Raw genomic sequence first — 27,042 nt, forward strand, 5'->3', positions numbered from 1 at the left:
TACAGACATGTGAGCCTAGAAAACCTGTCTATAGAGCTTGTTAGACATGACCTTGACAAAATGGCAGGCATTTTGGAAGCAGACTTCCTGAGAGTAGACAAATGATTTAGTGATAGTGTTCTATCAACATTCAAAAAGAACAATGAGTTGGAAAAATAGGAGACAGTAATGCTTAAAGAGTCAAATGCCTTTATTTCCTCTTTCCAAACTAAGAATTGCTCTTAGTTTTCGAGACCCAAGTTGGGGCAGAGACAAGCACACAGACATCACAGGACAATATGTTGAAAGCCGTAATTTAAGATGATATTTCCTTTTTTCACTTGCTACTTTGTGAAGTACCATGATGATGATGATGATTTATTTAATGTGAGCTATGTGCATGCTGTTTCTGTGTATTAGCTCATTAATCCTTTAATAATACGTAGTAGACAACTGGTGTTATCTGTCTTGCACTGACAGGGTGTGTGGAGGCAGAGCGAGGAAGTGAGCTTCCTGATGTTACACAGTGGCAGTCAGCTGTGGTTAGAGCGCTCCGCATAAATGTTTTATATCAGAAAAGCTCAAGCAGTGAATACTCCTCAAAACATCCTCATGTTGAGATCATCCCATCTCTGACCCTAACATTTTCTTCTTGTCTGCTTTACTATGGAAAGCAACGTGCACAGATCAAGACTGCGTTCCCACCAGCAGTGGAGTAGGGTGCCCTTTCCCCATCCTTAACATCTGAACATTTTTTGTAATGCAGTTATTTATGTAGTTCCTGTGTGGCCAAGGGTCTATCAGTACATGAAGACATTTTCTGCATACTCCCTCCTCTCTGTCTTACTGAATCACGTACATGGGCTTAATATCTTAAGAACAGGGACATACATTGCAGCTGTTTCTGTTTTTCCTTTAGCTATTGAGTTGTACACATCCACAATGGCGGCAGCATTGCCTTCTGTCTACACCATCATCCATATTTTTCTTTTTCCTTTTTAAAATACTGGATTAACATTCAGTTGGTACATTTTCATGGTATACAGTGTGATATTTCCACACGTGGTTACAGCATGTGATGATCAGATAAGGCCATCAGCATTTCTATTTACTTAGCAATTTTTACTATTCAAGTCTGAAAATTCTCTTTTCTAGTTCATCATGAGATGTATCTTTCTGTGATTAAATCAACTTCTATTTCCATAGAATCATAGAGTTTTTGCATATTTTATTTTAAAGATTATTTAGACTAAGGACAGGGTTTTACACACACACAGAGAGAGAGAGAGAGAGAAAGAGAGAGAGAGAGGAAGGGAAAAGCAATGAAAGGAATCTTCCATTTACTGGTTCTCTAAGTAGCTACAATAGCTAGGGCTGAGGCAGGCTGAAGCTGAGAGCAAAGATCTTCTTCCAGGTCTCCCATGTGGGTGCTGGGGCCTAAGCAAATGACCCATCCTCCAGTACTTTTCCAGACCCTAAGCAGGGAGCTGGGTCAGAAGTGGAGCAAAACGACATCCATATGGCTGATAGCTTAACCGACTATGCCACAGCACAAGCTTTGAATTGTAGAGTTTTAGAGCTAGACTATTCCCTACAATTCTTAACGTGCTGGCATAAATGTTTCATGTTGCTAGTAAGAAACTGTCACGGAAAAAGTATGAAGAATTCTTCTCAGTGTCACACAGGTCTTGGTGTCTAAACTGCAGCAGGAATCCAAGTCTCTCTTACTGCTCAAGATTGTTTCTAGCTACCTGCATAAGTCTTATAAGTAGCCCATATTTTCCCAAATTTAATTATTTGTGAAGACTTTGAGGAAAAACTAAAACTACATAAAATGTATAGACAATGTATGTATTTTAAATATTTTTGAGTTATAATAATACAACCAAAGCCTTCACTTAATGAATTTATGTGCTTCCACATCCTACTGTTTAAAAAACAGTTGGGCCTGGCGCCATGGCCTACTGGCTAAAGTCTTCACCTTGAACCTGCAGGGATCCCATATGGGTGCCAGTTCTATTCCCGGAGGCTCCACTTCTCATCCAGCTCCCTGCTTGTGGCCTGGGAAAGCAGTTGAGGACGGCCCAAAGCCTTGGGACCCTGCACCTGTGTGGGAGACCTGGAAGAGGCTCCTGGCTTCAGATATGCGCAGCACTGGCTGTTGTTGTCACTTGGGGAGTGAATCATCGGATGGAGGATCTTGCTCTCTGTCTCTCCTCCTTTCTGTATATGTCTGACTTTGCATTAATAATAAATAAATCTTTTAAAAAAATCAGTCATCTTTCCTGTCTGACTCGAGTCTCAGCTTCTCAGTATATCTTCTTTTTCCTGTAGCTCAGTACAGCTGAGACAGAATATACTCTCCACCATTCCCCCACAATCAGTGCATTTGAATGGTTGAAAGGTGCACAGGGTTTTCAATCAAGCATTGCTTAAAGTCTATTTATAACATTTTCTTGTTTTTATCAGCTACTTTTTGCTTGTCAAATTTGAGACTTTGTAATTCATAAAGATACAGTTCTATCAGCTGAAAGATTCAGACTTAAATCTTCCTCTTCCTTTAGCAGATTCTCCTAATCTCTCAGTTTCATTTTAATCCTGCTTGATGTCATTCAAGTCTATTCTGAAAGTGTTTGTTAGTTGAAATATGAGCATGTTTTTTGGTTTACCAAGAACGGCTAAGTTAAGTGCCTTTCATTCTGGGAGAAACCAGTATTTTCATTTACATCTTCATCTAAGGAAAGAAATTGGACAATAGATAGAGATGATGGTTAATTTTTGAAACCTTGTATAAGACTGCAATCCAATATCTCTTGAGTCATGTAATATTCTTTCAGGAACTGCAGCCTCATCAGATTCTTCCAATTTGTAAAATAACCACTCCCTAGTTAAAAATAAAATTGTTGCTGGATCAGCTTATCCAATATTAGACCACAACTTAAAATTTCAAATTTGCACACTTTCTCAACCAAAATATATATATATAAAGAAATAGATGCATGTCTTCCATTACATGTTTTAAATTTGGATAAACTCAAAAGTACCTGCATATTGCTTATTAAGGTAGGTGCTTGGGGAAAGAATTAATGAAAAGTTGAGTATCTTAAAAATAGCATTTTGTAACACTGACAAGCTGAGATTTGGGCTTTGGATACGTAACACAGTAGATATGCTTCAATGTTTTAATTTATAAGGGCATGCTTTGCTCTTTCCTTATTCTCATTTTTTTTCGGGGATATAAAGTTGGACAACCAAAAGTAACCTAATGCAACCTCTTAACATCAGAAGATGTGTGAAACTGTTTTGCACATTGTAATTTAATTTAACTTAAATGCTATTTATAGTAACTGTGACTTCTTTTTTTTTTTCAAAGCCACAATATGAGAAAAGTTAATTGAAGAAATGGAACCCGCAAATTACACCAGAGTGACAGAGTTTGTTCTCACTGGTCTATCCCAGACTCGGGAAGTGCAGCTTGTCTTGTTTGTTGTATTCCTGTCCTTCTATTTGTTCATTCTTCCAGGGAACATCCTTATTATTTGCACCATCAGGCTTGACCCCCATCTCACTTCTCCCATGTATTTCCTGTTGGCAAATCTGGCCTTTCTTGATATTTGGTATTCCTCCATCACAGCCCCTAAAATGCTGGTGGACTTCTTTGTAGAAAGGAAGATCATTTCCTTCGGTGGGTGCATTGCACAGCTCTTCTTCTTACATTTCGTTGGAGCATCAGAGATGTTCCTGCTCACAGTGATGGCCTTTGACCGTTACGCCGCTATTTGCCGTCCCCTCCACTATGCTACCATCATGAATCGCCGTCTCTGTTGCATCCTGGTGGCTCTCTCCTGGGTGGGAGGCTTTGTTCATTCTATAATACAGGTGGCTCTGATTGTTCGACTTCCCTTCTGTGGACCAAATGAATTAGACAACTACTTCTGTGATATCACACAAGTGGTCCGGATTGCCTGTGCCAACACCTTCCCTGAGGAGCTGGTGATGATCTTCAGTAGTGGGCTGATCTCTGTGGTGTGTTTTATTGCTCTGTTAATGTCATATGCCTTTCTTCTGGCCATGCTCAAGAAGCACTCAGGCTCAGGTGAGAGTACCAACAGGGCTGTGTCCACTTGCTATTCCCACATCACCATAGTGGTGCTAATGTTTGGGCCATCCATCTACATCTATGCTCGTCCTTTCGACTCCTTTTCCTTAGATAAGGTGGTTTCTGTGTTCCATACAGTGATATTCCCTTTACTTAATCCCATAATTTATACATTGAGAAACAAGGAAGTAAAGACAGCGTTGAGGAAGTTGGTCAACAGATACATTTTATGTAGAGAGAAGTGAAATATCATTGTATATCTTCCTGAGGACCAGTGTTTTAAGGTTGCAGTTGTAATGCTGCCTTCACTTGTCCTTTCGTGTGAATTCCTAGACTCTCAGTATGATTTTCACTTCTTCTTTTTGGTGAAATTACAACGACATTAAGTTAGAGATAAGTTTACTCACATATGCCCTGAAATATCTAGCAGATCATTTAACTTATAACATTGATCTGATAACATATGTGTGTTCACTAATTGTTGCATGGCTATCTTAGAGGAACTCTGACTGGGAGGAGATGGCAGATTGAGAAATAATAAAATAGATAAGCCCTGGTGATTCATCTACATGATGAACTAGGAAGTGCAAGTGGCCAACATAGGAATGTGACTACCCTTAAGTTAGCAAACTAAATATTGTGTATCCATCCTGGCCCAGTGGGATGGTTTTTGACAAATCATATTCCCGGATCTGGAAAAACACACATCCGTTTTGTCCTTTATTTTTTGCTTTTCCCTGAATTGATGGAAGTGAAGATTTTCTTTTATACTAGCCACTTCAACTAATATTTCAAGGGCTGACTTTTCAACAGTATTAGCAGTGGAACTCAACATTTTGCCATACTAGGGAAATTATGTTTACGAATTCAAAGAAGAACATAGTTTGGTGGCTAAGTTAGACGCATTCCATCTGGAGCATTTGATTAATAAACACCTCGTTGTGTAATTTTTAAAAAAAACTGCTGTTTTTGGCCCTTTTATGTTTACTATATTTGTTAATTCTGTCTCTCATGTTCAACTTAAATTGACAGAGTGTTCCTTTTGTTGGCACTACAATTCAGAGATCCGTCCCATTAAACCATTTAAAATTATTAGCTAATTAGCTAATTAGGAGAGAGAGGGAGAGAGCAGAAACCCATCAACTGGCTCACCTCCCAAATGCTCATAACATTCAGGGTTCAGGCAGGAGGAAGCTGGAAGCTGAAACTCTCCCCAGGTCTCCCACTTGAGCAGCAGGAACCCAGTTATTTGGGTTGTTGCTGTGGTTGCCACCTTGTAGGTGCATTAGCAGCAAGCTAGAGTCAGGAGCCAGAGCTGGACATTGTACCCTGACACACCAAAATGGGATATAGTTGTCTTAGCTTTTTCACTGACTATAACTACAAATATAAAATGTATATTACAGGATTTGATTTCATGTCATGTATTTATTTACTTAAATTTTCATTTCTCAAAACCAGAGAATCTCTTAATGGAAGAGGAAACGCCTTTTGTGTGCATTGAAATGTATATTTGTGTCTTATTCGATGCTGTAATATGACTATGCTTTGAGGCTTTATATATATATATATATATACATATATAGATACATGTATATTATATCAGGAACCCACATTCACTGTTTTACTGCAGAGATTCTATCTATATATTGAGACTATTTAATTTGTCTCAATTTGTGCCTGATCCAGTGTAACTCAGCTGCACAGGAAGGAGAGATGATACATTAAGTTTGTCCTTTGCTTTGGGACTTTCTCCCTAGGATGATGTCCTGTCTTCAGTGCTACGCGAGGCATGGATTGGAGTTATGATTCTGGAATTTTGAGTTGAATTCCCAGCATTTGGAAATGAACAAACAGTAGACCTCACTAATATTTGCAACAAAAGCTATATGGAAAAATCTGTAAACTACAGAAGTTATACATATATACGCAATAAAAAGCTATGTTTCTAGATTTTATATTACCTTACTGTCATTTCTTTGTATTGGAACCAGTCATAGTTCTGCTTATTTTGTGTTTACCTCTCATCTAACTTGGATTCATCTTCTAGAGAAGACATGCCTCTACTACAGAAGGATATTTGGTGAAAATATTGAGGCTAGCAATAGAAGGAAAACATCCACAAAAACAGCACTATTATAAATAGTTGCAAGTATTACCTGAAATCAGAAACTAATATTAATGAAGTGGGAAACTTTTGGTGAACCACTAAGCAGTAACCTAGTCACATTCATGCATACATGATTTGAAAAAGGACTGAAGGCCATTTCACCCTCTCTGGGAACATTCGACAATGCCAGGAGACATTTGTGTAATCACCAGTTGTGTGGGAACTGCTGTTGATTTGCATCTTGCTTTGCTAAATATTTGACAAAGTAAAGAATATCTACTCCCCAATATAGAGAATACTATATACTCCCCAAAATAAAGAATAAAGACCGAGGGTCAATAGTCCCACTAATGAGAAACTGGGACTTTTTGGAGAATGGACAAGAATAAGTCAGGCTACTGTAGAAGAAAAGGGCATCTAACCACCTTATGCAAAATCTGTTCATGTGCTGTTCTGCCTTCAAAAATCCCAGGACCCCCAGCAGAAAACCACTAAATTTACCCAGGGACTCTGTCCTCACATCTCTCCCTGTTTCCTCTTGATTACTTCTAAATTTCTTTTACTCTTTTTTTTTTATGCCTTTCAATTTCTCCTGTTTTGGCTTCCTTCCAAAAATGCCCTTGAGCATCTATTTTTTCAAGTAACAATATCTGGATTAAGTAAATGAATATCGCTAACTCAAGATGTTGCTAAACTTTGCAAGGCACACTGACTCGTGTGAATTTCAGAATTCAAGTTTCATTCTTTTTGTGACTTTCTTTTGCTAATAGCAGCATTGGCAAGGTGTGCTATTTTTTTTTTTTTTAGTTGTGCCCTGTGTGGTGTAAACCAGGGTGCAGACAGAGAATGGTACACAATGGGACCAAGAAAGAAACTGAGAAACACATAATGAGTGTAAGGCAGGGCCCAGACAAAACTTCCTTCTAAGTCTATTAAGGCTATGAAAGAGGAACTTGCCTGCCCACTTAAGTTTTTATTTCACTGCCTACGGAATCAAACTATAAGAATTTATATGGCACAAACTTTAATAGCCTTGCCCAGTATTCATATTAACTAGCCATTACTTTTTTTAAAAATTTCATTTGATTTTATGACACAATTCATAGTCTCTGGGATTTCCCCAACCCCTTCTCACACCCTCCCCTCATGGTGGGTTCCTCCACCTTGTTGCAGTATTACAGTTCAAATCCAGTCATGATTCCTTCATTGCAAGCATGTGCCATGCATAGAGTCCAGCATCTTATTGTCCAGATAAATTCAGCAGTTTCTTGGGGAGACCAGCCCTGGTCTGAAAGCAGAGCTGACAGAATATCATCCTGTCCAATGAAAAGCTACAACAAAACGTCCACAACAATTTACAACACTATGGAGTTAATTGCCATGGTATTGAGTGACCAGTATGTTAGAAAATACAAGTTCTTATCCACATCCTGTGACTACTTCATTGACATTTCAATTTTAGTTTATACATAACTGGCTGCTATTCACCTTAAAATGGCTGTAGGGTACTATTCAGCTGTCCAGTGTTTATTTTCATTTTTACATTTAGCAGTTTATAGTATTGAAGCATTATTTTTACTGAGCTTGGCACATTTTAGGCTTGTCCGAACTGGCTAATAACTCTAACAAGGCATATGTCAACAGATGAGGCACAGAACAGTTTTTGAGGGGAGTGTGCAGAGAAATCTTCAATACCTTAGTGAGGAGTAACTAATCTTTGTATCCTACCTAGTAAAGTATATCTGAACCCAAGCTGACCGTTTCCTGTCTGTTCTAAGCTTTCTTTATTGATCTCTGTCTATCTAACCTAAATTTTTTTTTGGGGGGGGGGGTGCTCCGGAATGACCCTGATGGTCAATGCAAGAGAGAGTTGGGATCCAAAGCTGAAACTAAATAAGGACCAGAGAAAGCTCCTCTCCCAAGTCCCAAGGAAGTTTACTGTTTTTCTGTTTCAGAGGGCTGCTTGGGGCTCCTGGCTGTTTTTCCGTTGACATTAGATCCTGTGAGGAAGGATCTGGGCTTCTTCCATCCCATGTAGGAGATCCAAAAGGGAGTGGATGACCTCAGAGTTCTTGAACTAGCCATTACTTGATCAGAAAACAATAACATAACTCAAGACGAAAGTCAGTATGAAACTATCTCAAGGAAATCCCCAAAGCATACAGGTCTGTGGTTTTGGCCAAAGGCTGACTATGGACCCCTGCCCTCAGGCCTTGACCTTGGGCCTGGACTTTTGCCCACCTGCAGACCATTTAAGTTACCTGAGTTAAAGTTCTGAGGCTGTGCTATGCAACATAGTAACCACTGCCTTCTCATGATTTTGTGGATTTAAATACATAGATAAAACTTTGGATTCAGTTTCTCCGTCACTCTACCATGCTGGGCAGTGCATTTCTAGATTTTATTTTCTATAACTCGTATTAAGATACTCCCTGGAACTTTTACATAAAGTATTTCTAAAGTCTGTAGTATGAGCAGTTACAAAATTAGTGCTATCTGTTCTTCCTTTCCAAATTAGGGTTATTTGAAATGATATCTTTTATCATTCTCCTGCTAAATATGCTGATTCTGTCAATTATTCGTATATACTGTTGAAAGATTTAAACAGACACTTCAGAAAAGAAGTTACCCGAGTCAGTAGCAAGCTCATAAACATGTGCACATTATGAATCACAGGAAAATTGTTTGCAACACACGACCTAGCATTTGGACAGAGACACTCCCGTTACTCCGAGGAACAGGATGGAAGGAGCTGCAGAAAACCCAGGTGGAAAGCAGGATGTGGCTTAGCAAGTGCCCCTTGACCCTTGTCCTGGACGACAGAGGCCTTGGTGTGATTTAGTTGCCTCCATTGCTTGTTCTTTCTGTGTGGTCCATGGATGAGACTCACTCCATGGTGCCAGGAGGAAAGTTCCTTCTCCTTGCCTTCAGAGGACATCGCCTGTGCACCCGCAGCTGCTCTTTCCTGTATCCACTGGCAGAGAGAAGTAAATGTAGTGTCTTGGGCATGTAGACTCAAGCATTCCACACTCTAACCTATGTAGTAGCTATGGAAGGATTCAGCTTTTTGTTTTGTTTTGTTTGTTTGTTTTTTCTTTTGCAGCTTCATAGTTTTAGGTAGGAAATCAAGGGCTGCTGCTGACAGAATCAGCACAATATGGCATCCATGAACATTCTGGCATCAGAATGTAGGATTTGTTAGAAGCACATGATGTTCTAAGAGTATTTGAGATTTATTTGAATCAAGAAAAATAAGACATGAAATTCAGAAAATGGGCTGTTCTGAAGGAAGATGCTTTTATAAGATCAGAAACCTAGAAACAGAAGTCATGGACCCCATACAGGAGACAAGGGAAAGGTTAAAAAAAAAAGTGTGCAAGAGTTTTAATCATGGGGCCACTTTTGTGGCAAGTTGGTTAAGGCGAAACCTGCAACATCCGCATCTTATACGGAAGTGTTGGGGTGCCAGGTGCTCTGCTTCAATCCAGCTTCATGCTAATTCACATGGGAAAGACTTGGATGGAGTTCCTGACTTCTGGCTCAGCCCTGGCAGTTATAGCCATTTTAGGAGTGAACCAGGGGATGAAAGAGACTCTCTCTCTTACTGTTTCTCTTTTTTTGTTACTCAGCCTTTCAGATATGTGAAGAATCATGCTTTTAATGGGTGGTGACTGGGTATGCTTGAGTGACTGGTTTAGAATCATCTAGCGTAAATAAGTGTAGAGGATGTTCCTAGGGGGTTGGCATCTTGTCTTGGGGTAATTAAGACTGGGAATAGTGTCCTGAATGGCAACAGCCCTGTGTGTGCCTGATGCAAAGGATGCCTGGAACAAGTGACTCTTGCTTAGCTGCAGATGAGGTTATGATGATATACAGGCATTGATTAGATATGGTTGGGGCAATCCTTCCAATATTAGGAAGGTCTGTGATGTCACAGTATCTGAAATACAGAAAAAAGGGCTCCATTTGGAATTTAACATGGTAAATCACTTTTGGAAGGTGAATAAAAATTTGAGAAAATTTCAGGTTGATATAAACGTACTTACCTAGAACTCAATATTTCCACATGCAAGAAGTAAGCCAAGAGAAATGTAAACACCTATCTACAAAATGGTTTTCATCAGCACATTCATGCTTTATTCCTAGCTATGTATCTGAAAGAAGCAAAATATCCATAAAAGTTTAAAATGGCAAGATGGACATCTGAAGAAAGTGCAACAATATATGTAAGTCTTACACCGTAATGCTGATATAAATACCCAGATTTAATAGAATATATATAATTTGATTGTGTTTTTACAAAATTGAAGGAGAAGGCAAAACTAATGTATGACATTATGCATTAGAAAATGTTAATTCAGTCTTGTAGTAATTGGATGGAACCAATGACAAAATTCACAGGGCAACGTTCTGGAGTGATGCAAATACTTTCACTTTGAAATAATAATTACTCAAGGGTATATGTTTAATAGAAGTTACGATGCTGAGCACTTAGATTTGTGCATTTCAATCTGCATATATTACATTGCAGGAAGCATAACCAGGAATGCATTGTCATGCTTGCCTGTAAAAGTATTAATTCTTGAAGGACAGAAAAGAAATTAATGTCCGCTTTCTGCTTTGAGAGGTGGAAAAACAGAAAGCTGAGATGGGATAAGAATTTGCCACTGCATTTATTACTTTCTATATAAAATAAAAACATACTACCATTGAAAACTAACTGTATTTTTTAATCACAAATACATTTAAAACAGGATGTCTGACTTGCAGTTATCTGTATGTTTGTAAATCAAACAATCATCTAGGCAGTTATGCCATCAAAAATCAAAAATTATTCTTAAACCCACACTTCTCACACCCAGCCTACCAACAATTCCCATTGACAGTATCTCCAAAATTGTTGCTCTTCCATCTGCTCTTCAATTTCCCGACCTAACCTGTCTTCATTTCATGCTTATAGTACTTCATTGATCCCTAACTGATCTCCTTAGCTCTACTCATTGCCTACAATAACACGTTCTTCATTCAGTAGCTAGAAAAACATTTTAAATATGTAAACCAGATAGGAACTCATAGGCCTACTAGATCCTGCATTGAATGATGACTGGTGCCAGTTTGGCTACCTCTGTACGTTGTTACAAATATTTGTTCTGTTTGCCTTTTATCTTGATACACTGGCCTCCTTACTCCTTTTTTATTTTTTTAAAAAAATATTTATTTATTTATTTGAAGAAGGGAATTACAGAGAAAGAGGTAGATAGATCTTCCATCCTTTGATTCACTCTCTGAATGGTGACAGTGATTGGGGTTCCTTTTATTTTTTGCATTTGTTCCTGTTCTTTAGTTTTCCCTTATCTTTATTTTTTCATCTTTATAACTTTGTGTATGTTCTACCTTTTCATATCTCCTTTTCTGAAATAGACACAAATTATGAGAAGATATATTTGATTATATATTCTATTTATTTATGTTTGTTCATTATTTAAATTTTTAAAAATAGAGGGTTTTTACCATTAAGTGTGCCTATGGATATTTAAATTGTGTTTATATCTACATTCTTATTAATTTTTTTCTGTTCAATCAAATGTAACCGAAAAATAAATGGTTCATCATCACTGGTTAAGTGGTGCATGGGAGACACTTATTCCTATCAAAAGCTAGCAAGGCCACAACAGAGTCCCTTTGCAGAGAGCTCCCCTTGAGGAGTTCGTTTTACAACCTGTAGTTCCCTCAAAAAAATTGTGCCAAAGGAGTTTCTAGGAACATCATCTGTTTTGGGTTTGCCCGTCTGTCACCAGACATGTTGACCTGAACAGCTTACTACCTACTTGACTATATCAAGTCTTTTTTGAAAGTCAAGATTTCTAAATTCACGTGTAATTATATATTTATTTCAATTAAAATAAAAAATAAGCATTCTCGACTATTTATTTACAGAAACCAACAGACAGGCTTGCCATTCTATCACTGATAGAAGGTTGCTCTTGAAATTCAGAAGCAATACAGTATTTAAATGAAATATGTTTAAATATGTTTGATCTAATATCTAATATAGCTCTAGTTTCAGTCTTTATATCCTGTTGGCATTCTAACAATTCCCTTTGAGTTTTCTGCAGCTTTGTTAGCCTTTAAATTCCCAAAGTACATTCTCCATTGCATCACAAATTAGTCATGTATCACAGTGTGTAAGAGGCCTCTGCACGAGAAGATATATTTACGAACAAAGGCACCGACAATCTGCCTGTTGGCCGTGTGAGAGCAATGCTGGATTTCCAGAGTGGTAAATGATTTTGTCATTCTTCATGTTTATAAGGAGTAGGTAGAAAGAAAGAGCAGAAACATATTGCAGCTCTTCAGGTGTTGTCTTGCAATGTAAATATCAGAACCGTAGCAGAGATAGATTAATATGAGAGATCTAAACTGAATAACAGAGCAACATCTTCTTCTCCGATACGGTTCTATTTCCTCCTCTTATTTAGTCTGATTTAATTGGGATGTATGCAGCCTTTATTAAAATACCCACTACTTTGGGAATAGTAACACTTGTGTTTAAATGTATATGGACTAACAGAATTAAGTGAGGGAGTAGGGATAGTAATTAATGCAGAGGTGCTGGGATGAGAGCTGCAGAGGAAATCTTCAGCAGTGCCATGATTCTGCTCAAAAGCAGCTCTGACCTGGCTCCCATGCACTGGGCTGAGAGGCTCCTTTTACAGCCTAAAATGAAACAGTCACCATTCCTGTCATGTAGTCTCTCAGGTTTACAGTCACTGCTACCGCAAGGATTCGCTCCTAAGGCAGGGCCTGAGCATCTCCACCGTATTTTTGCTTCTTAGAAACCAGAGCTTTTTGGTCTAGAAAATCACAATACTAAAAAGCTCTAGAAGCTAATAATTTTATTTATCTATCTACTTATTTATTTCACTGCTTTTTAGAACACTTGTCAATACTAATGTAATTATCCAGGATCTTTAACTACATTGACACTTTATAGAATGTTCATATACTACAATTATGTCTATCCATGAGTTAAAAACTATGTAGTACATATTAATATACACCATATCATTTTGAAAAATACTTATTTAATTTAAAGGCAGAGAACCAAAAGGCAGAAAAAAGGGAGTAAGAAGGAGAAAAAATCGTTTTTTTTTTTATCAGCAAGTTATCAAGCACTTCTTTCATAATTCTTAATTTTGGCCACATGTGGAAATGCCTGCTGATGTTCAACTGAGGTTTGCTACAGCCAAAGAAGGTATTTTTTGTCTTGAAAAAGTGTATTACTGCAAGTATTTCCTTTGATTTTTAATTAAGAATTTTTTTCTCGCTATTATCTCCCTGCCTTTGTTTCTTCTGTTTTCACTTTCAATTAGTTAATGAGCCCTATTATTTTCGTCCTATACTGTACATTCCAGAACATATTAACAAATGTACCACATAATTGAAGGTACCTGAAATAATGTGCAGTGTTACATCTAGTATTTTGCTCTACCTCAAGTCTTCAGTTTTTGCAATTTACATCTCAACTCTAAACCATTCATGAGCATGTATCAGCAAGATGTATATTTTGCTTATCTCATGGCCAATGATGCCAGAATCCTATATGAATTGCAAAACTTGCAAAATATAACTTGTAAGAATGTTATACAATACAATGCATAGAAATTATGCTACTGTTTTCATACCAACATACATCTATTTTAAAAAGACTTATCTATTTTTATTGGAAAGGCAGATCTACAAAGAGCAGAAGATAGAGAAGATATTCTGTTCACTGGCTCATTCTCAAGTGGCAACAATGGCCAGAGTTGAGCCAATCCAAAGCCAAGATCCAGGAACCAGGAGCTTCTTTTGAGTTTCCCAAGTGGGTGCAGGGTGCTAAGCCTTTGGACCATCTTCTACCTCTTTCTCAGGCCACAGGCAGGAAGCTGGATGGGAAATGGGGCAGTCTGGACACAAACCTCTGCCCACGTGGAATCCCAGTGCTTGCAAGACAAGGATTTAGCCACTGAGCCATTGCATTGGCATTCATACCAACGCATTTTCATGCACATACCTCAAGATAAGAGCATTCTCAGTTTGGAGAACACTATACAGGAAGGCATCACATCTTGTTTTCTCCAAAGTTTTTGATGTTGACCAGATTGATGAGTTGATAGCCCATACCAAGAAGGAAAGAAAGAAGGACAGAGAGGAAGGAAGGAAGGAAGGAAGGAAGGAAGGAAGGAAGGAAGAAAGAAAGAAAGAAAGAAAGAAAGAAAGAAAGAAAGAAAGAAAGAAAGAAAGAAAGAAAGAAAGAAAGAAAGAAAGAAAAATATGGGTAGTAAGGACAGAAATTATTTCCACTTTATAATGAATTTTGATAAACAAACATGGGTGACAATGATCACAAACATGTACATGTCTATTAGCTTAAAAAAGTCTATCATTCCACTTTGCTTGCATTTACCACCTTAATGCTTCATTAAAAAAAAATAACAGAAGACTTTGATAACTGGGGTTACTTTCATTTCTGGGAAATTTCTCACAACCTGATGTAGATTAAGAGCAAACACAGGGCAGTGGCATCCCAGAGTTCCATAGGAAAGGCAGCTAAAAGCAAGCACAGCACTAGAGCACTGAAGTGTGGATTTCTGAATAGGATGCTGGCAGTTACGGAAGGAAGAATCATAAAGAGTATGCTAAAGAGATACTGCACTGTAGATGTGATCCATCTTATTTTTAAAAGATTCATTTATTTTAGTGGAAAGGCAGATTTACACAGGAAAGGAGAGACAGAGAGATCTTCCATTTGTTGGTTCACGCTCCAAGTGGCTAAAAGATGGAGCTGAGCCAATCTAAAGCCAAGAGCCAGGAGCGCCTTCCAGGTCATATGTGGGTGCGGGGACCAAGGCTTTGGGTCTCCTCCACTGCTTTTCCAGGCCTCAGGCAGGGAGCTGGATGGGAAGTGGGGCAGCTGGACACAAACCAGCACCAGTATAGGATCCAGGAGCTTGTAAGGTTAGCACACAGCCACTGAATCATTGCCCTGAGCATGATTCAGCCTATCTTTAAAAAAAGATTTTAGGGAGGAGAGAATGGAAAGAGAAGGGGTAGAGGAGAGAGGGTGAGCAAGAGAGAGAGAGAGAATTTGTATCCACTTTTTTCACTCTCCAAATGCCTGTGATGGTTCTGGCTCTGGATTGAGGACCCAAGGTGGGAGCCAGAGACTCATTCAGGGTCTCCCACATGGCTGGCAGGAATGTTACCAAAGCCATCACTGTTGCCTTCAAAGGACTGCATTAACAGGAAGCTGGCATTAGGAGTGGAACTGAGTATATTTTTTTTTGTATCAGTTTTTTTTAAATTAATTACATTGCATTATGTGACACAGTTTTTTAGGCATTGGGATTCCCTCCACCCCTCCCCTCACCCTCCCCTCATGGTGGATTACTCCACCTTGGTCCACAGAAACAGAAGAACAATAAACTTCCTTTGGGACTAGGAAGGGGAGCCTTCTCTGGTCCTTGTTCGGCTCTGGCTCTGGGTCTTCACCCTCTCTCGCAATGACCATCAGGATCGCTCTGGAAACCCCTCAAAACAAACAAACAAACAAACATAAAAACAAACAAAAAATCTAAGATAGATAGAGAACAACAAGGAAAGCTTAGAATCAGACAGGATACGGTCAGCGTGGATTCACTCATGCCTCACTAGGTGGGACACAAAGATCAGTTACTCCTCACTGGGGTATTGAGGATTTCTCTGCACACCCATCCTAAAAATGTTCTGCACCTAAACTGTTGACACATGTCTTGTTAGAGTTATAAGCCCGTTCGGAACTGAGTATTAAACCCACTTGCTTGGTACGGGAAACATGTTCTCTTAACTGCTGGCCCAAAAGCTTAGACCCACTTTCTGATTTTAATTCTAGGAAAACCATGGTCTGTATGGGCAATATTGAAATAAATTCCTGATTTCTTAAACTTCTGTAGAAAAAGGTGATGGACATGGACAACAGTACAGTGGTGACAGAATTCATCCTCCTTGGACTCACCCATTCTCGAAATATGCAGCTCCTGGTCTTTGTACTTATCTCAATTTTCTACATCATCATCCTCCCTGGAAATTTCCTCATCATCTTTACCATAAGATTGGACCCAGGACTCTCTGCCCCCCTGTACTTCTTCCTGGGCAACTTGGCCTTCCTGGATGCATCTTACTCCTTCATCGTGGCTCCCAGGATGCTGGTGGACTTCTTCTCTGAGAAGAAGGTCATCTCCTACAGAGGCTGCATCACTCAGCTCTTTTTCCTGCACTTCCTGGGAGGAGGGGAAGGGTTGCTTCTTGTGGTGATGGCCTTTGACCGCTACATCGCCATCTGCCGGCCTCTGCACTACTCAACTGTCATGAACCCTAGAGCCTGCTATGCAATGCTGCTAGCTCTGTGGCTTGGAGGTTTTATCCACTCCATTATCCAGGTGGCGCTCATCCTTCGTTTGCCCTTCTGTGGTCCCAACAGGCTGGATAACTTCTTCTGTGATGTCCCACAGGTCATCAAGCTGGCCTGTACGGACACCTTTGTAGTGGAGCTTCTGATGGTCTTCAACAGTGGCCTGCTCACCCTCCTGTGCTTCCTGGGTCTTCTGGCTTCCTACGCAGTCATCCTCTGCCATGTTGGTAAGTCAGCGTCCGAAGGCAAGAGCAAGGCTGTATCTACCTGTACCACTCATGTCATTATTATACTCCTCATGTTTGGGCCTGCCATCTTCATCTACACTCGTCCATTCAAGGCCTTATCAGCTGATAAAGTGATTTCGTTCTTCCACACAGTGATCTTTCCATTGATGAATCCTGTGATTTACACACTTCGAAACCAGGAAGTCAAAACTTCCATGAAGAGATTATTAAGTTCGCATGTGGTCTATTGAAAGGATTTCATAGGGAGACGTCAAAAAAGGAGAATTTTGTCTAGAATCTATCTACTTAGCAAATATTGTTTTTCATTGATTATCTCCCTTTGTTCATATCTATTAAAGACAGCATGAGGAGAATAAACTCAGTGTATTCAAATCATATAAATAAAACTGGTGTGGTTGGAGTACAATGAGTAGTCAAGAAATGTAAGAGTCAAAGTTTATATATCTGTAAGCCTCAACTTACTGAACTATTTTGTACCGTGTTAGACATTTTATATTTGTCAGTGGTAGGGAACCGTTGTAGAGTCTTGAGCTTTATATATATATATATATATATTTTTTTTTTTCTTAATGGATTAGAGCTACACCATCAGGTTTTCGGCATGGCTTAATTAAGAAGTTACAAGACCTGAAGACCAAATACTACTTCGTATATGTGTTTTGAAAAAGACTATGTATTTTTATTTATCAAATTATGGAAGAGGGATAGGAAAGAAAGACAATTAACTGCATAGAAAAAGTCATACGATCATTTCAGTTTTATGATTTCCACTAGCTATTTAGTACTAAAGATCAATTTGTTTTTTTTTAAGATTTACTTTTATTGAACAGTCAGGTATACAGAGAGAAGGAGAGAAGGAGAGACAGAGAGGAATATCTTCTGTCTGATGATTCACTCCCCAAGTGGCCGCCATGGCTGGAGCAGTACTGATCCAAAGCCAGCGGCCCCGAGCCTCTTCTGGGTCTCCCACACAGCTGTAGATTCCCAAGGCTTTGGACTGTCCTAGATTGCTTTCCCAGGCCACAAGCAGAGAACTGGATGGGAAGTGGAGTAGCCAGGATACAAACCAGTGCCCATGGGATCCTGGAGCATGCAAGGCTAGGATGTTAACCAGTAGGCTACCACGCCATGCCCATGAGTTAAATTTTTTAAAAAAGTTTCATATGAATACATTTGGTAGAGTGGTAGTAAATGTTCTAGCAAGGACTGTTCATTTGTTCACAACTTCCTCAGAAAATGAAACACAAAAAAGTATTAAAATGGTGTAAGAATTCTGAAAGTCTTATAGATGAAATATGTAGTGAAATATGACATTAAAAGTGAAGTTACGAGTGGAATAACAGCTATATTGACACATAAAAGCTTAAAACTTATGTGCAGGTAAAATGGAAGAGTGATGCAAAACGCCCTATAACGTATGTTTGTACATGTTACTTTTTGCACAATTACAAAAGTTTATGTGGAAATTACAATGAACATTCCCTTCCTATCCTAGGATGTTTAGTAAAATCATCCATGCATACATTTAAAAGCTATGAAGAAAATTTAAATAAATGCTAAATGTCTGATTTATTTGGTATATATTTTCATCAACAAATGTGAAATACGTCATATATAACAGAAATGTGGAAAAAGATTAAATAATAGGCTTACAAATACAAAAGTAAATTCATCCTTAAAAATAAGTCATAGAAATAAAGATTGTGGTTCTGGTAGGCATGTATAAGAGCACTACTCTGAGTTGTCAACAAAAGTTCAGAATAAAATTAGGCATCCAGGTCCGGCATGGTGGCCTAGCAGCTGAAGTCCTCGCTTTGCACTTACCAGGATTCCATTTGTGCACGGGTTCATATCCTCCTGGCTGTTCCACTTTTTTTTTTTTCATTTTTGTAAAATATTTATTATTTTTTTTTTATTGTTGTTAACATTGTATTATGTGATACAGTTTTATAGGCACTGGGGATTCCTCCCACCCCTCCCATACCCCTCCCCCCATGGTGGATTCCTCCACCTTGTTGCATAACCACAGTTCAAGTTCAGTTGAGATTCGTTCCTTGCAAGGCTGTTCCACTTTCCACCCAGCTCCCTGCTTGTGGCCTGGGAAAGCAGTAGAGGACGGCCCAGCGCTTTGGGACCTTCTACCTACCTGGGAGACCCAGAAGAGGCTCAGGGCTCCTGGCTTCGGATCAGCTCAGTTCCAGCCATTGTGGCCACTTGAGGAATGAACCAGCAGATGGATCTTTCTGTCTCCCTCTTCTCTGTAAAAATCTGCCTTTCCAATAAAAATAAATCAATCCGTAATTGGTGGGATGATGCAATGCATCTTTGCAGGTGACGTTCCGCCCCTTGAACTATGGCATATTAGCAATGGCTCTAGCATGTAGTCACTGTGCCAACATGAAATTGGCACAAATGCTACTGTGTCAGGGTGATAGCCAATTTTCCTAATGTGAGCACTGACATCCTTAATGACTTCCTTGTATCTTTTCTGGCTGTAGGGTGGTTCAGTAGAATGCATTTTGTCAACAATAACAATTAGTTGTTTCACACCCAGAGTGTAAGCCAGAAAGGGTACTCACAGGTCTGCCCATTCTTGGACACTCCAGCTTCAAATTCCCTGACGCCAGCAGCAGCAATCAGGACAACACAGTCAACCTGAGATGTGCCTGTAGTCACATTTTTGATGAAGTCTCTGTGTCACGTAATACTTGCTGGTCCCTAATTTCCACAGGGAGACGTTGGTGGTAATACCATGTTCACACTTGGCTTTCAGAAGTACTTTCTATAAATAGTTTTGAAATTTCCAATAAAAATTCTAGTTGTTGTTCCTACCACATTGTGCTTTTGACATTGTTATTATTGAAAGCATATCTTCCACTGACCTTTAAGTGAGATTGTGTACTTTGTGGTATTTTAAATATAAAAATGTAAAGCTTTAGATATGAATTGTAATTTGCCAAAGTACACATCCAGATTTAAATTCCCTGCTGTCCTTAGCGGACATGCAACTATGTGGCATACTTAAGAAAACAACATATACTTATCTTCTCATCTATTAATATTTTGTTATCATATGCTCTCTTTTTGATTTATAATACTAGCAATATTGGTAGAAGTTCCTCATGACTGTTCATTGCTATATATATTCGACTGACCAACTTTATAGTTAATGTTGAATAATTGTGTAATTATTAGTCAAATTTCATTAAATCATGTTCAGTTTTCGTGTTGGAATGTGTTCATTTGATAATATTTTTAATCCATTACCATTTGCCTCTGAACTTATTTGCACCTTTAAAAATACAGCTTGTTACATAGGGCTGACATGAATAGCCATTGTTTTTAAACTTATTTCATGTTTTATGTTGTCATTATTAATAAGATCATTTTTCTGCTATGTTATTGGATGTATTTGTAAGTATTTACTTTTCCCAACTGTTTTATGTTTACTTTGTGTATTTGCTGTGCATAATTACGTATTATCTGCTTTTCATTTGATTTTCCTTTCGTATAACTTTTCAGTTAATTCTGTTAATGTGCTCCATGATAGTTACTGAGGCAGTGATGCTTTTACTCTTTCATTTTAAGTGGGAATTTTTTATGCTGTGCTGTTTTAATCACATGTTTAGAGTTTATTGTTTCTTATTTTCCTTCATTTTTCTTAAAGAATAGAATCTTTAAGAAATACTTGGAATAAAGTACAGTACATTTACTACTTCAAAACAGAAAAAAAAGATGGCAAGAAAATGGACAGCAAGAGATAGCACAGATCATTTAAGGAAGTACGAAAGTCTCAGCCAAGAGGACTTGTGAATTCTCTCTTGATATAAACCAGTAATCTCTATTTATTTTTTTCTCTTTTTGAATTTTATTATCAAGTGCAAATTAACCTCTCTCAGCTTTTTCTTTACTTCTAATCTAATAAGAATATGCCCAAATTGAGTTCTATTTCATTTAGTGCCAGGATTTTGTTTTTATGTTACATATTTTAAAACTGTTTAGTCTTAACAAGGCTCTGGTATTTTCCTTTGCCTAAAATCTTTGGTAACTATTAGGGTTAGTCTAATAACTCCCTTTGGAAGCATTCGGTAGGTTGTGGTAGTCTCAAATCCCGAAAGCACTTTCTCCATTACAACATAAGGAGAGTGGATTTCAACATCCAAGATTCCTTGCATAGCAATAACTATGAACAATAGCAAATGTGATCAATTAATTTCTTATCATGAATAGGAAGATTGTAGACTGTGAGGGTAATGTAAGATTTCCTGGAGATTCTGATTTCTGGGGGAGTTTTCAAAAAGGAAAGAATAATAGAAAAGCATTGCTAGCATTCTGTTGCCTTATCTGCTGTCTTGGTCTGCAATGAAACAGCAGCCAGCGATTCAGCAGGCTACCTGAGCCAATGACTTGGTCCAAAATCAGCAGTGCACATTTTGTATCTTCTCCAGGAATAGACGTTCACCTGCTTTTGGTGACTAGAATTATTTTTATGGTGGACACAACTTTCAGCTCGTTTACTATAAATGAGATTGTCACTAGCTTCAGGAGAGTTGACATCTGGTGTTAAAAGAACAAGCATTATGCAAATGACTAACATATTTTCTTTATAAGGCACAGAAGGATGAGAAGGAAGACACAGAAAGAGTGGCATGAGGGCTCTTGAGAAAAGCTTAACAAGTTTTATGACGTTTGCAGGCAAGCCAGGCCATCTCCATTTCCATTCTTAGCAGGTATGAGAGTTTCTTCCATTACCCATGGTTCTAATATTCATCATTGAATTTTGATGGTTATAGAGAAAATTGTAAGAGAAAAAGTTTGATATACAACCATAAGCTGCACTGATATTTTTACCTGAAGACTCGATTGAACCTGTACAATTTATTCTATATGTGAATTAAGCAGATTTACGCAGTTACAGCTGTGCCAGGGTTGACCCAAAGCTGCTGACAAAGCATACAGTACCATTGTGTCCACTCATTAGAGGTACCTCTTAACATCTAAATATTTTCAGGGTTGACTTTGGTTTAAGCCCACATGAATGCGTAACACATCAGTTGCTATCACCACTCTATTTGGTACCAAAATTACCAGTATGAGACTGACAGAGTCAATATATTGTCCTGACTGATAGATAAAAGCTTAGGCTTCCGAGAGCTAACTGACTTTCCTGTATTACACAGTGTGTAAGTGAATTTCTGAGCCATAGCATGAGTCAGATAATTTCAAAATTATACATCTTTCTAAGTCATTATTGTGATTTTTATTTTATAAAAGCAGACATTAAAAAAGTAATTTAGACCTCAATCTCATTTCATTTTGTTGATGAAGTTTCTGACTGAAATTCTATGCCTGTTTGGTGTGATATGTATTTAAAGCTGAGTTTCTGTATCTGTTTCGTAAAATTTGCATTAATAATTAAATTTCTACACCTATTTAGTGTGCTATACAATTAATAATGCAACAGTATGAAGTCATTATTTGATTATGAATTTCAGTCAGAATTGCTTTAGTGCTTACCATTTTTTTACTTTAACAAAATTGCATTTCAACAAATATGGTGACAATTAACATAATTTTTAGAATCTTTGCTAAGTATTTTCATTTATCACAGTGACATTACCATGTACCACTGTTTTAAAATGTTCGATCACTTCATTTTAGCAGGTTTCCCTCAAGTAGAAAATTAATACATTTTATGAAATAAGAATGAGTACTCAGATTTGGTAAATTGCAAGAAGAATACCATTTAAAATCAATGGTTAAGCAATTCTTTGCTCTCTCTGTTAAGAAGTGTTTTAAAACACCCTTATTTCATATTGGAGTGCCTAAGCTCGGTTCCTAGCTTTAACACCTAATTCCACTTTCCTGACAATCTTTGGGGGCAGTGCTGATGGTCCAAGCACTTGGTCCCTGGAAACCTCAGGGGTGACCTGCATGAGCCATTCCCGGCTCTTTGCTTTGGTCTGATCAGCTGTGGATATTTTCATCATTTAGATAGTGAGGCAGCAGGTGGAGATTTATCTTTTTTTTTTTTTTTCCTTTTCAAAACATTTTTAGAAAGTTGCTTAAAAAATACATGTTAGCTTAGAAAAGTAAGTCACACATTCTTCAGACAGTGGAAGCATCAATACCGCTCACTCTTGATGGCAAAGAAACAAGGATAATCTTTTTGCTTTTTGTTTTATTTTTAAGTTTATAAGCAAGATAAGCATCAGCTATCCTACAGTAGCATAGAGGACAAGTGGTAAAAGTGAAAGATTCTCAAAGAGGAATATCACTGATAAATTTTAGGGGGAAAAAAGAAAATGAAGAAGGACTGTAAGCAAAGAGAAGCAAAATGAGTAGGCACTGAATGGGAATGGAGGGGGAAAAGGAAAGGAAATGCATGAATAGAGGATATGCATCAAAAGCAAACTTAGAAAAATAAATAAAGTGCTTCTTTAAAGGGAGAGGAAAGAGGAAAATAAGGAAAGAGGCTTGAGGAAGTGCCTTGGAAGGGCGAGGGCTCGTGCCACTGGGGTCTTGAAACATCTGGCTTCGAGAGCTGAGCTGCATGCGGTGCTCAGAGTTGCCTGTAGGCATTTGGCTGTCTGTACCCAAGAATGTGATGAGTTCCAACCTCACTTTCTGTAACCCTGTCATGTGCGATCATCACCGGAGTCCCACAAGCCTCTGAGTCAACTGAAAAGGTGAGATTAGACGTACAGAGGGAAGCACTTAGATTTCTGTTTCCTTCTGACAGTACTTTTCCTGCCACTTTGGCTAAAACAAAATGCTTGGTTTGACCATGGGCACACTTGGCTGATTTTTTTGGGTGAACTGCTTTCCCTAGAGAAATGTTCCTCTCACACACATTATTCTGGATTTTTGCGACCACCGTTCAGAGAAGCTTCATCGAGTGGGACAGGAAAGAGTGTAGATCTGAGATGTTAAGTAGTGTGGTATGTCCACTGTCAGCTAACATGGGTAAACAGGAGTGAGGCCAAGGACAGAGGCAGCCTGAAAGACATTGAGAGAGCACTGATGTCTCGAGATGTTGCTGATGGCTTATACATCAAGAAATACTAACTGTGTGATTGTGTGGGATGTGTAAGAGTTACAGGTAAGTAGAAGCGATTCTTGAGTTAAGGGAATTTTTTGATAGATAAATGATAGAATAAATGTTGAGGCAAATGATTACTGAGATGGGTAAAAGTTAAGAATGCAATTTCAGAATTATGACAGACAGAATAACAGACTTATGACTGTTCATGAAGGACCACCCATTGTGCTATAAAGGGGGAGGAGGCTTGGAAAGGGGCATGAGAAATCCCAGAGCCTATGGAACTGCATCATAAAATAATCATTATCATAATAATAACATGAAAAAAAAACCTGCAAAAGGAAAAAGGAAGAAGAAACACATGCTATTACAGTTGCACAACTGACAATGTATTCTAGTTTCTTTCTTTTTCAGTTAATCATCCTGAACATATTAGCCCGAGGTTGTTGTAAATCAAAATAAAGGCATGGTGATTGCTAAGGAACTATGCTGTATAAGGATTTTCTGATATTTAAATGAGTACTTCACTTCTTATTTCTGAAAAAAAGTTAAGCAGTGAATGGAAAAGCTCATTCAAAAAGTATATATGTATCACTAAAATTATGTGTGCGCATTTTTGTGTGTCTAGACGTGGGTGCTGATGAGTTGAAGTATAACTTTGATAAATTCCATCTGTGATTGCGCGAACATCTGGAAATCTTTTTATCACCTCTGTATGTAGTTGTAGAGATACAGAAAACAGTTCGTTTTTACTGTCTTGAAAGATGTTCCTTAAGATGCTACTATGTGGATTTGCTGTTTTTATCTGCTTTGTTTTATTATTTCTTCCTGCTTTCTCTTACCCTTCTTTCCTGTCCGTGTAACTAGGAGCACTTTCTTTAACAGATTTTCCTTCCTTTCTGCATCCCATGTTTTGTAGTACTTATAGCATGCTAAGTAGCATGAAGAATATCCAGTAGTGTTAACTATTACATTTGTTATAGTTAGCAGCTTTAAAATTTTTTGTATATACCTTAAATATGTGCATATCTATTTATGAAGTGTATGCACGCATATACTGATACATTCATTGTATCAGCTTAAAAGGCTTTAAACTTCAATTACTTCTTTTACTCATATATGCTATACAGATACCACTCAGTAGGCGGCACTACCACAAATAAGCTAGTAATGCATTGTACAACCATGTTTCAAAAGCTACTACAACATTAGCCTACGAGAATATTGTCAACTTGAACAGTTTCAGATGTGGTCTGTCCATGACTGAAACTTCATAAATAGATGCATGACTGTAGTATCATCAAAAATTCGAAAGACTTTGATAATTGAAGCTACATCTGTCTCAGGAAATTTCTCATTTGTCTTACCTAGGCAAGAATCCCACGATAGAGGGTGCAGACAATCAAGATGTAGATGTTTCCGTAAGGGAATAAGACTATGACTTTGAGAACAGTGTTTTGCTTTTGTTTATTTTAAATTTGGAGAAGTTAAGATAATGGAGTTCATCCAGGATACTGGAGAAGATTAATAGGTATTGTTTCTGTGAAGTTAAATAGTTTTCTTGCTGGAAAAAAAACTAAGGTCTAGACGGAAGCCAAGGAATATGGAACTCTGATTCCTGACGTAGTATGGTCCAGGGAGATGGAGAGCAAAAACAGCACGGTGGTGACAGAATTCATCCTCCTTGGACTCACCCATTCTCGAAATATGCAGCTCCTGGTCTTTGTACTTATCTTTTTCTTCTACCTAATCATTCTCCCTGGAAATTGCCTCATCATCCTCACCATAAGATCGGACCCAGGACTCTCAGCCCCCCTGTACTTCTTCCTGGGCAACTTGGCCTTCCTGGATGCGTCCTACTCCTTCATCGTGGCTCCCAGGATGCTGGTGGACTTCTTTTCTGAGAAGAAGGTCATCTCCTACAGAGGCTGCATCACTCAGCTCTTTTTCCTGCACTTCCTGGGAGGAGGGGAAGGGTTGCTTCTTGTGGTGATGGCCTTTGACCGCTACATCGCCATCTGCCGGCCTCTGCACTACTCAACTGTCATGAACCCTAGAGCCTGCTATGCAATGCTGCTAGCTCTGTGGCTTGGAGGTTTTATCCACTCCATTATCCAGGTGGCTCTCATCCTTCGTTTGCCCTTCTGTGGTCCCAACAAGCTGGATAACTTCTTCTGTGATGTCCCACAGGTCATCAAGCTGGCCTGTATGGACACCTTTGTAGTGGAGCTTCTGATGGTCTTCAACAGTGGCCTCATGACACTGCTGTGCTTCCTGGGGCTTTTGACCTCCTATGCCGTCATCCTCTACCGAGTACGTGGGTCATCTTCCGAAGGCAAAAAAAAGGCCGTGTCCACATGTACCACCCATATCATTGTTATATTTCTTATGTTTGGGCCTGGCATCTTCATCTACACTCGCCCTTTCAGAGCCTTCCCAGCTGACAAGGTGGTTTCTCTCTTTCATACAGTGATTTTTCCTTTGTTGAATCCTGTAATCTATACTCTTCGCAACCAGGAAGTGAAAGCTTCCATGAAGAAGTTGTTTAATAAGCACTTAGCCTGAAAAAGGAATAAATAAAAGTCTGTAGAATTTCATTTGAAATTGATAACACTAATTTCCCAAATGCTGCATTTATTAACACCTCCCAGTTGGTAGATCTTTTCTTGGTATTGGAGAAAGAATTACTCGTGATACAGACTAAGTCCATGCTATTTTGGATGTATAATTTTCTGGGAATTTGAAACCTACGTGAAGGTAGAGTAGAAGCAAGATGCCTTCAGGAGACAGAATGCTCTAAAGGAGGTGGATTGAAAAGGTTATCTTGGCTTGGGAAGCCAACCTTTTTTTTTTTTGCACAAATAAGCTGATATTTTGGCTGATAACTGGACAAAGGGAGGAAGCCAATCATGGAAACATCTGTAGAAAAAGTAGATAAGGTGAACTTGAAGTACAACAGCCTGAAGATGATAATAAACTTAAAATGTTTGAAGTACATAATACTGTCCAAGTTGGGTAGGCTAGAGTTAAAATTGGAGATCCTGGGCATATCCAAACACATAGAATGGGTGTAGAGTGTTTAAATTGGATTGCAGTTACAAAGAGGGCCTTCTAAAACTTTAAGCAGTGTGA

General features: G+C 38.5%; 3 protein-coding genes across 3 annotated transcripts; all 3 read left to right on the plus strand.

Moving 5' to 3' along the window:
* The first annotated feature begins 3,339 nt into the window (after positions 1-3,339).
* On the plus strand, positions 3,340-4,383 carry LOC121149048 (olfactory receptor 4M1). Its single transcript, XM_040969475.1, has one exon. It carries the CDS (start codon positions 3,382-3,384, stop codon positions 4,321-4,323), a length of 942 nt encoding a protein of 313 aa, XP_040825409.1. The 5' UTR covers positions 3,340-3,381; the 3' UTR covers positions 4,324-4,383.
* An 11,788-nt stretch (positions 4,384-16,171) lies between these two features.
* Positions 16,172-17,098, plus strand: LOC121149204 (olfactory receptor 4N4C). Its single transcript, XM_040969685.1, has one exon. The coding sequence runs from the start codon at positions 16,172-16,174 to the stop codon at positions 17,096-17,098; it is 927 nt and encodes a 308-aa protein (XP_040825619.1).
* An 8,453-nt stretch (positions 17,099-25,551) lies between these two features.
* Positions 25,552-26,481, plus strand: LOC121149092 (olfactory receptor 4N2). The gene has a single exon (XM_040969536.1). The coding sequence runs from the start codon at positions 25,552-25,554 to the stop codon at positions 26,473-26,475; it is 924 nt and encodes a 307-aa protein (XP_040825470.1). The 3' UTR covers positions 26,476-26,481.
* The last annotated feature ends 561 nt before the right edge of the window (positions 26,482-27,042 follow it).

This window comes from Ochotona curzoniae, unplaced genomic scaffold, assembly GCF_017591425.1.
Source record: "Ochotona curzoniae isolate NIBS_2020 unplaced genomic scaffold, NIBS_Ocur_1.0 scaffold_4701, whole genome shotgun sequence".
Lineage (NCBI taxonomy): Eukaryota > Metazoa > Chordata > Mammalia > Lagomorpha > Ochotonidae > Ochotona > Ochotona curzoniae.

Coding starts and splice junctions, on each gene's coding strand:
- LOC121149204 (XM_040969685.1), top strand. CDS start 16,172: ATGGACATGGACAACAGTACAGTGGTGACAGAATTCATCCTCCTTGGA.
- LOC121149092 (XM_040969536.1), top strand. CDS start 25,552: ATGGAGAGCAAAAACAGCACGGTGGTGACAGAATTCATCCTCCTTGGA.
- LOC121149048 (XM_040969475.1), top strand. CDS start 3,382: ATGGAACCCGCAAATTACACCAGAGTGACAGAGTTTGTTCTCACTGGT.